Source organism: Penicillium oxalicum, chromosome VII (assembly GCF_001723175.1).
Source record: "Penicillium oxalicum strain HP7-1 chromosome VII, whole genome shotgun sequence".
Taxonomy (NCBI): domain Eukaryota; kingdom Fungi; phylum Ascomycota; class Eurotiomycetes; order Eurotiales; family Aspergillaceae; genus Penicillium; species Penicillium oxalicum.
In genome coordinates this window covers 430,825-445,167 of record NC_064656.1, presented here as the reverse complement: position 1 = coordinate 445,167, position 14,343 = coordinate 430,825, and the positions used below count along the sequence as shown (strand labels likewise).

General features: G+C 51.0%; 8 protein-coding genes across 8 annotated transcripts; 4 read left to right on the top strand and 4 right to left on the bottom strand.

Moving 5' to 3' along the window:
- Positions 1-365: 365 nt before the first annotated feature.
- On the bottom strand, positions 366-1,399 carry POX_g08682 (uncharacterized protein; the record flags this gene model as incomplete). Its single annotated transcript, XM_050117452.1, has 3 exons — positions 366-650; positions 761-985; positions 1,196-1,399. The coding sequence occupies 3 exons, from the start codon at positions 1,397-1,399 to the stop codon at positions 366-368; spliced, it is 714 nt and encodes a 237-aa protein (XP_049965596.1).
- Positions 1,400-1,830: 431 nt separating this feature from the next.
- POX_g08681 (uncharacterized protein) lies at positions 1,831-2,767 on the top strand (the record flags this gene model as incomplete). The annotated part of the gene is made up of 4 exons (XM_050117451.1): positions 1,831-1,935; positions 2,011-2,215; positions 2,385-2,547; positions 2,650-2,767. 4 exons carry the CDS (start codon positions 1,831-1,833, stop codon positions 2,765-2,767), a joined length of 591 nt encoding a protein of 196 aa, XP_049965595.1.
- A 135-nt stretch (positions 2,768-2,902) lies between these two features.
- On the bottom strand, positions 2,903-4,562 carry POX_g08680 (uncharacterized protein; the record flags this gene model as incomplete). Its single annotated transcript, XM_050117450.1, has 2 exons — positions 2,903-4,082; positions 4,276-4,562. 2 exons carry the CDS (start codon positions 4,560-4,562, stop codon positions 2,903-2,905), a joined length of 1,467 nt encoding a protein of 488 aa, XP_049965594.1.
- A 565-nt stretch (positions 4,563-5,127) lies between these two features.
- On the top strand, positions 5,128-6,796 carry POX_g08679 (ATP-dependent RNA helicase eIF4A; the record flags this gene model as incomplete). The annotated part of the gene is made up of 6 exons (XM_050117449.1): positions 5,128-5,164; positions 5,337-5,411; positions 5,495-5,563; positions 5,641-5,999; positions 6,070-6,434; positions 6,508-6,796. The coding sequence occupies 6 exons, from the start codon at positions 5,128-5,130 to the stop codon at positions 6,794-6,796; spliced, it is 1,194 nt and encodes a 397-aa protein (XP_049965593.1).
- Positions 6,797-7,756: 960 nt separating this feature from the next.
- POX_g08678 (uncharacterized protein) lies at positions 7,757-8,713 on the top strand (the record flags this gene model as incomplete). The annotated part of the gene is made up of 1 exon (XM_050117448.1): positions 7,757-8,713. The coding sequence occupies one exon, from the start codon at positions 7,757-7,759 to the stop codon at positions 8,711-8,713; it is 957 nt and encodes a 318-aa protein (XP_049965592.1).
- A 916-nt stretch (positions 8,714-9,629) lies between these two features.
- POX_g08677 (uncharacterized protein) lies at positions 9,630-9,993 on the top strand (the record flags this gene model as incomplete). The annotated part of the gene is made up of 2 exons (XM_050117447.1): positions 9,630-9,677; positions 9,760-9,993. 2 exons carry the CDS (start codon positions 9,630-9,632, stop codon positions 9,991-9,993), a joined length of 282 nt encoding a protein of 93 aa, XP_049965591.1.
- A 261-nt stretch (positions 9,994-10,254) lies between these two features.
- POX_g08676 (uncharacterized protein) lies at positions 10,255-11,782 on the bottom strand (the record flags this gene model as incomplete). Its single annotated transcript, XM_050117446.1, has 3 exons — positions 10,255-10,513; positions 10,573-11,190; positions 11,256-11,782. The coding sequence occupies 3 exons, from the start codon at positions 11,780-11,782 to the stop codon at positions 10,255-10,257; spliced, it is 1,404 nt and encodes a 467-aa protein (XP_049965590.1).
- A 1,557-nt stretch (positions 11,783-13,339) lies between these two features.
- Positions 13,340-13,603, bottom strand: POX_g08675 (uncharacterized protein; the record flags this gene model as incomplete). The annotated part of the gene is made up of 1 exon (XM_050117445.1): positions 13,340-13,603. One exon carries the CDS (start codon positions 13,601-13,603, stop codon positions 13,340-13,342), a length of 264 nt encoding a protein of 87 aa, XP_049965589.1.
- Positions 13,604-14,343: the final 740 nt, after the last annotated feature.

Here is a 14,343-nt window from a genome sequence, read left to right as displayed (position 1 = left end):
GATGCGGCCGGCCATTACCACTTGACTGTCATTACAAATTTCAAGTAGCACAGAAGATTTGGTGTAAAAATGGCCACCCCGTGACCGCGGCTTTCCCAAATCCAATGTTGCCGACAATCACAATATACCGTCCTCTGAATCATAATGTACATGTAGGGCTAATTTAGGATAAACGTCAACCTCTTGAGTGCCAGCGCACCCATTCCTCATCCCATCACCGACAGAACTCCGCGATGTTATATTGAAAGAGAGACCCCAAAACGCCATCTCCGCTTTGACATGAAAGAAAAAAAAAGGGGGGGGGGGGGGGGGGAAGAAAAGCCCAGCTGGTAAGAATCATACAACCACCAAAAGAAGACTTCTCTCTAGTCTCGTCCATAACTGATCTTCAAGCGTTTGACGGGTGGTTTGGAATCTGCATCATCTGAGAGATCCTCTGTTTGATTTTTCCCCTTGGTGTTCTTGGATCCGCCGCTGGACTTTTTCTTATTTTTGGAAGAGCCGCCACCACCTCCACCGCCGCTAGCTTTGGAGGCTGTCCCTGAATCTCCGACGTTGCTCTTGTTCGACGGCGCATTTCCGCCGGCTGTCGATGTTGGTGTTGCTGCGTGAGAGGGTGTAGTTTGGGCGGAAGAAGGACCGGGGGAATCCTGTTTATATGTTGCGATTAGCATCACGAGCTGGAGTTTCCTTTTTTTAACCCCCATTTGTTATGCGGTTTTCGAACGGCCACGCTGCGCCTGCTTGATGCCCAACATACCAATCTAAAGCTTGCCGAGCTCCGGGAGAATACCCGATCTGACTCAGTGACCTGTGCCTTTCGTCGGGCTCCAGCACCTGATCCCAGACTGAGCCCCGATGCCCCGAGACTCGATCCACTTGAAGAACCTTTGATATAGTTGTCGAACCCCCTAATAATGTTTCCCGCCGTGGTCTCCTCCAGATAGTTCTGTTCAAATCGGAAAATCTGGTCTTCGAGTTGAGCCTGGTTCAAGGTACGGCGTTAGCTCTCCTGCCACAAGAACCGTATAGTTTATTCTTCGCCCGCTCACGATCCCCATATCTCTGAACACAGATACACTTGCGTCTAAGAAAGTGAAACCGCATCGCTCCCAACTGAGCAAAGATCGCCTTGATCTTTCCTGGCGCAAGTGTACACGCGACGCGAGATTCCTTTTTTCCCCCCAAAACTCACCATGCTCTTATCCATTAGACGCTTCTTGTGTATCGTGTCGCGAAGATCCCGTCGGAGTTTCTCGTAGTACGGCAGGCCTCGGTTCGCCGTGGTTTGCTCCGCATGCGCATTGGCGGAGACCGTCGTGGTTCCGTTCGTAGGAGCAGAAGTGGTTGGCGCGCCGGTGACGGGCACGGCGGCCTGTGCTGGCGCTGTCTCGGCCATGTCAAGATGGGTCTGTCTGGTTTTACTTTCTTCTTGAATTTGTTCTTTGGATGGCCAAATTGAGTGTCAGAGAGGGGATTGAGAAGTCGATCAGTGCGGGTGAGAAGAAATCGGGGGGGGGAATGGTGATCGGAGAGAGAGAGAGCGGCCAAGAGCGAACAGTCTGCGGAGGTCGGCGTCGGAGAAAGTCATGAGCTGCGCGCGGTTGCGGGACTGCGAGGCTCAAGTGGAAGTTGGCGGGCTTATCGGTGTTTGTATGGTTTGCACACTTACCGCGCGCTGCGTCCCGTGATCGTGATGTTGATCCCCCTCATGCCCAGGATATCGGAGTATATTGGAACTTGCATCACCGAGATTGGACCAGACCTGACTTTCTTGCATCTGATACCTGTCGTTGAAAAGAAAGGAGAGATCCCAGAAAAATTACGATCATGGACCACTCAATGCACATGGATCACGGTGGTATGGGCCACGAGGGTATGGATCATGGGGGCATGGACCATGGTGACATGGATATGGGCCAGTGCAGCATGAATGTCAGTTTCTAGTAGTTTTGACGAACGCTGTTTTCACATTTTAATCAATGGAAGCTGACTTGCCCAATCTTCTAGATGATATTCACTTGGTCCTCGAAAAACCTCTGCATTATCTTCCGCCAGTGGCGCATTACAGGGCCAGTGTCGTTCCTTCTCTCGCTTATACTGATTGTTCTCCTCACGGCGGGTTACGAGGGCGTGCGACAAGCAACTCGGAAATACGAGTCTGGCCACAACCAGAGGTTGAACAGCATTGCTGTATCGACAAGTACAGGTGGAGGTATGTTGTAATTTCCATTATCCTTCTTGGTGTCCGCTGTGTGGCCTAGATACATGCCAGCTAGGGGCTGTGTTGCACCGGCGTAGCAGACCGAGGCTTCCAAGGTTCCTGGTTCCCAGTATCTTCTCTGCTTCGGCGAGAGCCCGTTCATTGATGCCTTGCTCCGCAGTTGATGCAATCCCGGTTCCGGTCGCAGTCAATATCCACGAGATTCAAACCGAGAGCTCACCATTAATTGTAGGGAGGGACAGTAGGAGTGCCCTTGCACGTCGGGGAAGACTTGTTCTGGCCGCACTTTATGCCATACAGGTCTTTTACAGCTTTTTCATTATGTGAGTCAATGCCCGTTGCCCATCGAAGCCCCCCCCCCCCCCCCCCCCCCCCCTTCTGGCGGGGATGGGAACAATGCTGATACGCCAACCTTCTTTGGCCAGGCTTCTGTTCATGACTTATAATGGCATGGTGATGCTCGCGGTTGCTGTTGGTGCATTTGTCGGATACTTGGTATTTGCTGATGACGCTCCGGCGACAAAATCCATCGCCTGCCACTGAGGCTGATCTTAATAAATTGGTTGATCTCTTTGGTGTCGTTGGTTGAATTCACAAATTGGACGCATGGATGTTGATCATAATCACTTCGCGTCGGGCGTACCGATTTAGACGTAGACTTCTTTTTGTCGGATGAATTCAAGGAACCTCAACATCGCTGTCATCCCCGAATCCAAAGCTGAAGCCGCCCGAGGTACCCTCATCCTGTTCACCTTTACCGTGGACAATCTCTTCCCATTTGCGTTTCTTGCCGTCGGCCTTCTTCTGCAGTTCTTCAAGACCCTGTGCCAGGAGCTCAGGGTGAGCCTCTCTCATGCCGTCGACAAAGTGCTCGTAGGGATTCTCGACATTCTTGCGGAACCCAGACACCTGATCCGGCTTGTTCGCCAAGAAATCCAGCGCGGCACCAATGTGTGACCGGGGGATGAAATTCTGAGTGATAGCGATGGATGACTCGAGATTGACCACAAGATGCCACCATCCTGAAGGAACATGCAGAATCTCGCCCTCGCCACAGATACCCTCCATACAGCCTGGAGTGCGCCGAGCCTCGGCGTGGAAGTTGAGCAGCCACTCGGCGATACTCAATGGCGAAGTGACTTCGCTCTGATCATCGGAGACAAAGACACCTGGTGGCGGAGGCCGCTTGTCACCCGATGGGAACATGATCCAGTATTTCGGTCCCCGAAGAACTGCGTTCCAGGCGCTGGTCGCATTCGGGTCCTTGTGGAACTTGCTGCCTGAGCGCTCGGGGCCCACGATCATCCATTGATGATCTGGACGGTCCTGGCCAAGGACGGCGAAGAAATCCTCGGCGAAGCAGGCTGGTGGCCAGTATGCCGCGTTAGGGGTCGATTCGGGCGGGCCCACCGCAAGACCCATCTTCGAGACAAATGCACGATCGAACAGGTACAGCGGACTCTCATCGGCATTATCTGCCATGTAGTCTCTGTAGGTTTCTAACGGCCAGTCTACGGCCTCTGCACGAAACTTTTCCTTGCCATGACGAGCCAAGAGGGTTCCAATATTCCAATCATTATAAACGGGCCAATCCTTCACAGGTTTGGTCAAGATAAAGGGCCTGTCGGCCCATTGCTCATGAAATTCGTCTGATGAAAGATCAGGCAAACGAGGAATCTGGTTGCGCGTGGGGATCTTCGTCACATAGGGCTCGAGAGAAATATGCGCGCAATTGAAGGGACGATAGAGGGCATCAGAGTAAAGATTGGAGCAATCGATCACTGAGACTTTCGATGGGGGGAGATTGAGATACGTGGAGCGCCATGTCCCTCGCCAGGTGAAATCTTCTGGCGGAGATCTGCAGCATACAAGTCAGTAACGGGTTTCTTCCCAACGATCGCCCAGCGTTTGCAGCCTTTTTTTTCCATCACGGGTAGTTTCAAACATGGACACCATCTTGACTCTTATGCGAGTTCGGACACGATGTTGCGTAAGGCCTGTTTCAGATTGCATGGGAGGATTCAAAAGCATCCATGGAAGCAAGTTCTTACCCAACAAAAAGAGTTTTCCATAACTCTTCAGCACGTGTGAATGCATAAAACGCCTTGCACGTGCGTCCAAGCTTGAGCAAGTCTGATCCATTCAGGTATTCGAGCAGCTCCAGTAGCAATTCATCGGGCAGACGCTGGAAGGAGCCGATAGAGTCGCGCAGACTCCATGAGGCCAGTAATCCATTCCCGGTCGGCTTCACACCAAGTGGATGGCTGGGAATTGCTTCGTCGCCTTCTTGGTCGTCCGTCACTGACGAATAGATGGGCAGAGTTGTGATGTCAGGCATTGTCCGCCACTTTAAACCTTTTAGGGCTCCAGTAAATTTTTTTTCTGTCCGCTGCTCCGGAGATTTCCCGATAAGCAACAAGAGTGTAGGCCAAGATAGTCCAACAGACGGATGACTCAAGAGCCTAGCACTTCCCCGAAGAAAAATATCTTCCAAATAGATTTTTTTAAGAAATGAAGTGGAAACAGATAATAATCGTTTTTATGATTATTGTTACGAATCTGCCCAAAGCCGCTGGCGAGAGGTCCGTGCACATGGCCCCTCAAATCTAGCAGGCGGTCAGAATCTGCCCACCCGTGAAAAAAAAAGCGTTGTAGCAAAAGGCACGATCCGCCGAGGAAATTTTCCTTTTTCTCTTCTCCCACCTTTTTGTGAATCCAAAACAACATCCATATCACACCCATTTTCTAGTATCTTGTTGCGCTCTTCAAACTTGAAGAGCCTTTGATACTAGCCTTTCGACACTCGCTCGCGAACTTTCCCCCCACAGGGCACGTTCGCTTCACGTAACCCCACCCGGTCACAGCGGAGAGTCGCCTGTGATCAATCACCACCCATCACAATCATGTCGGCCGACAAGGGTCTTGAGGACCTCCAGGAAGGTATGTACCGTCACTTCCCCGTCGCTTATCTTTGAGCGACATGCCCTTGGTCGCAGTGTACATAGGCTTGACCCCTACGTCTCAAACCCCCTCTGCATGGCGGTAGCCGGTGAAGACGCAACAAACTATCAAAAGAACCTCCACTGACATGAAAATCCTTGCGAATTTATAGGTCAGATCGAGTCCAACTACGATGAGGTTACCGACTCTTTCGATGCCATGGACCTGAAGCCTGAGCTGCTTCGCGGTATGTGAATCCTTTCGTGGGGTGGACCGACATCCCGCCCGTGGCGGGGCTGTCTGGGAAAAATCGCTAACCTGACCAAATAGGTGTCTACGCCTACGGTTTCGAGCGCCCCTCTGCTATCCAGCAGCGTGCTATCATGCCCATCATCAGGGGTGAGTCGCCTCGCATTTTCCTCATGCATCCTTAGCGGATGTCTTTTCAGCCATTCAGCCTAACACGACCCGTCTAGGTAACGACGTTATCGCCCAGGCTCAGTCCGGTACCGGAAAGACTGCCACTTTCTCCATCTCTGCTCTCCAGAAGATCGACCCCAACCTGAAGGCTTGCCAGGCTCTCATTCTCGCCCCCACCCGTGAGTTGGCCCAGCAGATCCAGAAGGTTGTTGTTGCCATCGGTGACTTCATGACCCTTGAGTGCCACGCCTGTATCGGTGGTACCAATGTCCGTGAGGACATGACCGCTCTCCGTGAGGGTCCCCAGGTCGTCGTCGGTACCCCCGGTCGTGTCCAGGACATGATCCAGCGCCGTGTTCTCCGCACCGACCACATGAAGCTCTTCATCCTCGACGAGGCCGATGAGATGTTGTCTGTACGTACACCCCTCACTGGCGATCTTCATGGATGATCACAGTGCTAACCTTGTCTCTTTTTCCCTACAGCGTGGTTTCACCGAGCAGATCTACGATATCTTCCAGCTGCTCCCCCAGTCTACCCAGGTCACCCTCTTGTCCGCCACCATGCCCCAGGACGTCCTCGAGGTCACCACCAAGTTCATGCGTGACCCCGTCCGCATCTTGGTCAAGAAGCAGGAGCTCACCCTTGAGGGTATCAAGCAGTTCTACATCGCCGTTGAGAAGGAGGAGTGGAAGCTCGACACCCTGTCCGATCTCTACGAGACCGTCACAATCACCCAGGCTGTCATCTTCTGCAACACCCGCAGAAAGGTCGACTGGCTCACTGACAAGCTCACTGCTCGCGACTTCACCGTCAGCGCCATGCACGGTGACATGGAGCAGGGCCAGCGGTATGTTACATCTTAATTCCCCTCTTCTGGAGTCACTTTCTGAAGTACTAATTTTCTTTTTCCCAAACTTTAGTGATGTTATCATGAAGGAGTTCCGTTCCGGCTCTTCTCGTGTCCTGATCGCCACTGACCTCCTTGCCCGTGGTATCGATGTCCAGCAGGTTTCCCTGGTCATCAACTACGATCTCCCCGCCAACCGTGAGAACTACATTCACCGTATCGGTCGTGGTGGTCGTTTCGGTCGTAAGGGTGTTGCCATCAACTTCGTCACTGCCGACGATGTTCGCATGCTCCGTGAGATCGAGCAGTTCTACAGCACCCAGATCGAGGAGATGCCCATGAACGTTGCTGACCTCATCTAAACGCCCCAACTTTTCATGATATCTTGATGCGGATTTTATGATCGCAGAACCTGCGTCAAAAGTGGCTTTTTGTTTCCCCGGGGTTAATGGTATGTAATGGGACCATTCTCGAATGACTGATCATCAAGGTCGGCCATCTTTCTAGGGGACAATGCTATGCTTTTTCTATGTCTTCCCTTTCCCACATGTTACGAAGGCGTGACATGCTCATGCTTCCTTATGCTCTTGCGGTTTTTTCTCCCTCGTCTCCGCGTCGATTCTCCCGCTTCTCTTTGTATGTAGCTCGCTCTCGTTGGTTAAGGATGTCGTTTTCTCGTACTTAATCACATAGATCGGGCCAAAATATGATTCCTTCCTCACGGTTAAACACGCTTCTTCCATCTATAGTTGACTAATCAATCATACAGCAGGTACTGTATCTGCGTGAGGCATAGACAGCTGAACATGGTACGAGTAGACTCGAGACTGGTCTGGTCTCAATCCGTTCCTGCATCTTTTTTCTACTGCTCGTTGATTAAGCGAAGTTTGCTAGTATCCCCAGGCTGCCTGGACGCCGTTCAAGTATGCCCAATGGTAGGAGGCACGTTTGTTTGCGTCTTGTTGTTTGTCTTGTGGTTAGAGTTAAGGCATCTCAGCATCCTTGCCTTTCTGGGTGTTAGGGCTAAATTCCTAATTTGGCAATTTGGGTTCAGATTGGTGCCTCTGAAGGCTACCGATCAGCTTCTTCACGCTTCTCTCAGCTTAGCGCCAGATCTCCCAGCTATAAACTCCTCGCTTTCTCTCACTTCGCACTCACTCTTCTCCTCTCAACCGCTCTTAGTTTCCGTCAACTGGATGCTCAGCGACTACACTGTTGAAAACTTTGCTCCCGACCATTTTCACAGCTGCCAACGTCTTCCTCGCTTCCTACAACCCCATCAACACTATCGTCTGTGACCCGACGGAAGCCGGACAGTCGACATGGCTGTGAACACCCAGGTCGCTCGTGCCCTGTCGGCTTCCCGACAGTATCCTCTCGCCCTCCTCTGGTCGTACGAGTTTCGTCGCCAGAATGACATCCTGAGCACCCGTCTGCTGGGAATCAAGGACCAGCTCAAAGGACGAGGACAGCTCAACGAGCTGCTCTCGAAGGTCCTGAACGATCTGATTGTCATCATCTCTTCGATGTTGACAATCCTGGCCAACGTTTCCGATGGCGGAGAGCACCGCCTTCGTCACCTTCGCGGTCTGCTCGCCCAGACCCTGGCGCCCCTCTACGACCATGAGGCACGCTCCAAGCTGGGAAATGATGCTCTCACCAGCTGCATCGCCCAGCTTGAAATGCTGCACAATCTGCCAGGGGTCTTCTCCAGCACTGATGCGAGTGAACCTGCACCTTCACTTTCATCTTCCCTCAGCAGCGCTTCAGATAGCCCCCCCGGATCGCCTTCCTCGGGTTCTCAGGATGAGACCCGCCACGACATTTCGTGCGCTAGTCCATCCATCATTTGTGGCCCCGACAAGCGTCAGCTCTCAGCTGCAGAGGCCAGAGCTGCCCTCGCCATGAAGCTCGACGTGGTCATGCATCAGAACGGACGCCCGCTCCAGGAGTACTTTGACGAGGCGTGCGCTTTCCGCCGTTATCAGATTCGCCTGCGTCAAGCTGATGACGCCAAACTCATCCAGGGATTCTTGGCCGGGCTCGACAACAATCTCTTCCGGAAGCGTCTCACTCGTGCCCTCAAAAAGGGCGGATGGTATTGGACCTGGCTCACCCACGAGGTCCTGTACATTCTCATTGAACAAGAGTACATGGACAGGGACGATCACGGTTCAGAGCACATCACCACAAACGAGGCCTTCTTCCGACCTGATGGTACTTGCAAGTACCGTGTCGTGGCCCTGCCTCCCGTCACCGAAGAAGACCTGGCGGGTTAGAAGCAGCAGCTTGATGGAACGCAAGCAGCGATCCATGTCATTGTCGCATGCTCGCACGTCCCCTGCGATGAATTTATCATTACACCAGCTGTCAAATCACCTGATGAAGCGTTCTGTTGATGATTTTGCATGAGCTACCTTTTTTGCCATGTCTAAACTCGAAATCACCATGCGTCTCAGACACAGAGAGCCACTTGAACCTGAAGCGACCCCACCGGCTTGAGCTCTCCAGTTTGAGCAACCCGTTCGCCCCGCTCACCATCTTGGCTTCCCAGGGACGCTGCTTCGTTCGAAGGAACTTGGCATTGATCCAGTAATCAATTGATCGCCTGAGTCTATCGCCTCTGGAGCCAACCATGAGAGTACAGGGCAAGGTCCCTTCCAGCAGGCCGTAGTTTCACGGCATAGGATTCTACAAGTTTCTTGGTGCATCGTAGAGTCTCTTACTCTCATTTCCTCTGAATTCTTTCTCTAGTCCTCTTGAATTCTACGACTCTATTGCGAGAGGTTCTCCTTTTCTTCATGTATCAGCACTCTAGACTTACCATCGACTCGTTTTAAAATTCGTCCAGTTAGTCGAGTGTTGCGCACTTTCAAGAGCAACCCATTCGCCGACTCCTTGATTTCCTTCCCCAAAAAAAGAGAAAAGAAAATCGCACTTGGATGTGATCGCTAGGTCCAATCGTTTGCCGTGACCTTGTCTACGAATGCAGTGAAGAATCAACAAGTTGTCTCCAACCGCTCGCTGAGGGCCCGTGACGGCAGAATTGCCAAGACGGTCCTTCCTCGGGCAGCTCTTTGTAAGATAGTCATACCGCCCCACTTTTCCTCCCCCATCGACATTCAGCTTCACAAGTGGTATACCTGGACCTGGAAGAGAATCAAAGTCAACACGAGGCACTGGAGCTTGTTCTCAATGCAAGTCGCCGAGATCCTTTCCGATATCACCTCGTTGCGTGCCTGTGTGAGTCCTCTGTTGACACTTAACGGCGACAAATTACCAGGCCGTGACGAAGCATCGAGACCCAAACGCTAACTCTATTTAGGGACACGTGGAGGCCCTCTCTCTCGTCACGGTGTCTTCCGCAGATGTACGAACTGAGGATGATCCTTCCATGACTGCAAATAATCAAGCGGCCAAACATGAGGCTTTACAACGAGCGAAAGAACTTGTGCAACTGCATTATGAAGTGAAGTCACGACATGCCAATGGCAAGGTCGACAATGAGCTCCAACAAGCCAGAGAGGCCGTTGAAAGGGTTGTGATGGAGTTGTCGTGACAATTTCGAGGTCAATGAAGATGGCTGTGCTATTGGCTGGGGTTGGAATCTTTCACCGAGCTGCCGCAACAATGCAGGCGCGCAGTCGCGCCGAACTGGACCAGCCTAACTTCGGCATGGGGAGACTTCATGAAACCCTTTTCTATCGGATGAGTGTCAAATTTCAAGGCAAAAAAATGTTTTATTTCCAATCGATTGCATTGCTCAGTACAGTCCCTTAGCGGCTTGGGCCGCCTGGTAGGTGTCTGCCGTGGAATCCAGTTATTGTGTGCAAAATTCGAGGATTTCGTCATGAGCCTTCACGCGTCCTTCCTCTTTGCATAGAGTCTTGACAGCTCTTGCACGAGATCGTATATTCTCATCTGTCAACACACGGCACAGCGCTTGAGAAAGCTCCTCAGCGTCAATATCTGGAGCTGCAGCTCGGCTGCCATTGACTCCAATCCCAAGCCACTCAACCCGAGTCGCGCAATCGTAAGTGTCAAGCCACTGCGGTAACACGACTTGAGATACGCCAGCCCTAAAGATACATATCAGGCTTCTGCTGCTATGCAGGCCATAGACATGATCAGAACTTACTTGCATGCTTCAAAGAACGAATTGGCCCCGCCGTGGTGCACAAATGCCACAACACGTTCGGAATCCAGGATGGACATTATATCTGCCCGAATCCATGAAACGATTCTCACACTACCTTTTTCAATTGATGGTCTCAAAATCTCGTTGAATTTCTTCGAGTTTTCCCAGGCAAATTTCAGCTTCCAAAGAATCTTGAGATCGGGCTGCTGAGCTAAGACTGCTTGAATCGCTTTTGCCATTTGCAAAGCGTTGGTCTCTGATAGCGGAGCGTGCGATCCCAGACTGATCAGGATAGTGGGTTTCGCATGCCACGCCTCGATCTCGGCATCCGCCTTCGAGAGAGGTAGATGTCCACGAAGAACGGGACCACAGGAGATGACGTTGTTCGGGACATTGAGCGGAAAATCCAACTCCTCGAATGCGGGAGTTAGGTTCAGCCAATTCTTTGTGTAGGCTTGAATCAGTGGGAAAGGACTTCTTCCGCTGGGTCTCTTGCCACCCTGGAGCTTATCGGGCTCTGGTTTCGCAGTGGCCATCATCAAAAGTGCTCTGACTATCAAAAAGATATTCAAAAGAACGAGGCTCAAAGGCACTGGGAACGGGAAGCCCGAGCCTGTTCTGGTAAGATCATCAGCCCTTCCTCGCTGCGCTGGAATCTGGAGAGTCAACATTGGAAAACCTACGCTGGATACCTGCATAAAATGGCGCCCTTGGGCTGGATACCGATGACCACGTCCTTCAAAGGTACCGGCCAGATTATAGCCACTCGGACTGTGGTATTCCGGCATGCATCAAGACCAGGCTGGAAAATGGGGTCTATGACGACGATGTTTGGACGCAGATCTTCAATCATCAGCCCACAGGCTCGATACGCCTCGAGATATTCTGCAGGTCGCCAATTCTGCAAGATTCCAAAAACTTTGCGATAGCCCTGGACTGACCCTCTCACACCGGGTCGGTGCGAGATATGGTCACAGGGAACACGATCGGCAAGATCTTTCATTGACGGACCTGGAACTTGATGAAAGATCGCCGCCTGTCCGCAATGAAGGCGTTGATTCATATCCTCGACTAGGGGGGCTAGTTGTTTAAATGATCCAATATGGACAGCAAACTCGCCGCGGCGCAGAAACTCCTCGGCAACTGCGAGAGCGACATTACACTGTCCAAGCTCGCTATTGGTGAGGAAAAGAATTCTTCTTGCGGGCATGTCGACTAGCTGTTGACTGCTGGTCCCGAATGATGCTTCCGGAGCGAGTCTTTCTGGAATCTTTGACTCCGGAGACCTTGAATATGATCTTGATACGCAAGATATAGAGCCTGGTAAACTCTACTGGGCATGAGTGTGCAAGGCGCCTACAATCTCCAATGCAACTTCCTTTCTGAAGCACGGGAAATGGCTCCTCGGTTTCTAGGTGGCACCACCTTGCTCAGGACTGGTTGAACTACATTGCTTGTACAAATTTTTGATGTCACCTATCAATGGCTGATTCATACGAATTTCATGTCGCAGGGGAAGGTCTTGCGTCTTGTGTACCCTGTACTCGGGATGACTAGTTTGGATCAACACATCCCTGTCGACCATACAGTCACCAAGAGCTCATGATCGAGCAAGCAAGCATCTCTCTGTACAAGTATTACTTTCTCAACCTTGGAGTTTGTACCTGAGTCATGCAATCACGAGGCTGAAAGGGTGTCTCACTGATTTTATCTACTTCCTCAACGCCAAAGAACCACATGTCTCTTGTTTACGTGCCATCGCCAGAATGGGCTGATCAACTATGCAGATTCGAGGCCTTCGCCCCGATGCTGACCTCCCACCTATCTCCCTGAAGCTACAGGTTGCATGAAAATTCTTCTAAGACGAGACTCTCAAAGCTCGTACAGCATGAAAGCAGACATTGGTCACCCCGGTCATCAGCGGAGTCAATCTCCAATGATGGGTTACACATGCTTTCATCTTACATTCTGTTCATCAGATGATCGGGCTCTGAGTGGTTGCCGCGTACTCGGTCTAAAGGGAAGAATGAAATTACGAAGCTTTGATTCTTTTCCATTGAGTACACCTCTGTCACTTCTCTTTGTCCGCTTCAGTATTACCCCCCCCCCCCCCCCCCCCTCCCCCCAAATCGCAGGGGGGGTCACCCGACGACACCTCGGCGTTGCGAGCGGCTCAGAATGGGAAAAGGAATGAAAAAACTCGCAAGGACATGGTTTTCGATTTTCACTGAAAGTCAAGTTCAAAGAAGCCTTGGTCTGCAATGAAAATGCCTCAGATGGACTTATTAAGAGCGACTCATTTCAGTATTCTGTCACTTCCAATCAACCTCGCCAGTTGAATTCAAATGAATGGGCAATCATCCGGTCGCTCAGGCTTGAGAATGACGGCTAGAGTTCAGGCCCGTCCTCATGATCTCCAAGGCACATCGAGGTTCTTGTAATTTCGGCGAGCAGGTCTTGACATTCGGAGTCATGTTGAATACTTGATCCATAATCGAATGGTCAAAGATGTTTTCTCGGCTTCGGGCCTTGATGAAAACATGCTCATAATGGATCCACATTCTGTGGTTCTGTCATCCATGCAGATGCCTCTCCGGACAAATAAGCCAAGATGCTGGTAGTTTGCACGTCTTAGGGGGACAACTGAGTACCGCAATATAGGCCATATTAGCGTGAGCACCAAACGATGCGATAACCCAGAGTTTCTGGATCATAGTTGATCAAGATAAACTCACATTGTACAATTCATCCCGTCAGTCGTACTAGCTCATGATTCTTTCGCCACTTTCGACAACTCTGTCATCACCAGGGCTAGAACAAAAGTGCCCGTGAGCGCAAAGCACACGGCTGAGAAGATCAGGACAAGTACAAATCTGGCCTTTGATTTATCCGCTTCTTCTGCTGCAGAAAGGGACGTCAAGGGCCGTTGATTTTCCTCGTCAGTGCGACTGTCACATCGAACAACTCGCTCGCCGACAACCGGCGCAATTGATCCATAGTTGCGATCTAGCCAGTTCCTAGTCTTCCACATTGCATCAATTGGCTGCTGTAGTTGAACTGCAAGATTTGCTCCAAACATAGTTCGGGCCGTGAGGGACCTTTTGTCTTTTTCTTTCGAACAATTGGCATTGGACAAGTGCTGTGGTCGCTGAGACCTCCATGCAAGGTACTTCAGTGCGACCGACACAACCCAAGCTCATCAATCTTTCTTTGCTTTTTTTCTCCCCTGTTATCTAACCATTCTTGTAAAATAATCCTCTATCCCTTACATTGAAACCTGTGTAACTCCAAGAGACCATCCTGCCTTCTGTAATGTTTTGTCTCAGATTTGAGAACTTCATCGATGATAGCAGTCCCATGCAATGGCCAAATCCCAGGCCCCTGATATGTCCCATTTCCAAAGCTTGAGAATGGCCATGAAGTTGAACCTGTTCATCGAAGACCCCTGCTTTTCTGATAGCTCTCGTCCTTGGTCATGCGATCTCTCGGCTCCCGCGGCATAGATGCAATGATCTGCAATCGGTATAATCCAAGATTAGCACATGCCTCATATGAATCCCAATGCACTGAATACTTCAATAATGTGACGTAAACAGGCAGGCATTGTTACGGGCTGAACTAGCGTGCTCAGTGGCCACTTATGATCAGATTCGAGTAGATATCTGGCTTGTTGTATCTCCGCGTACACAATTGCTAATCATGAATCCGTTATGGAATATGAATGATGAACATGATCATAAGTCTCATGTTAATTTTGATATTTATTTTGCG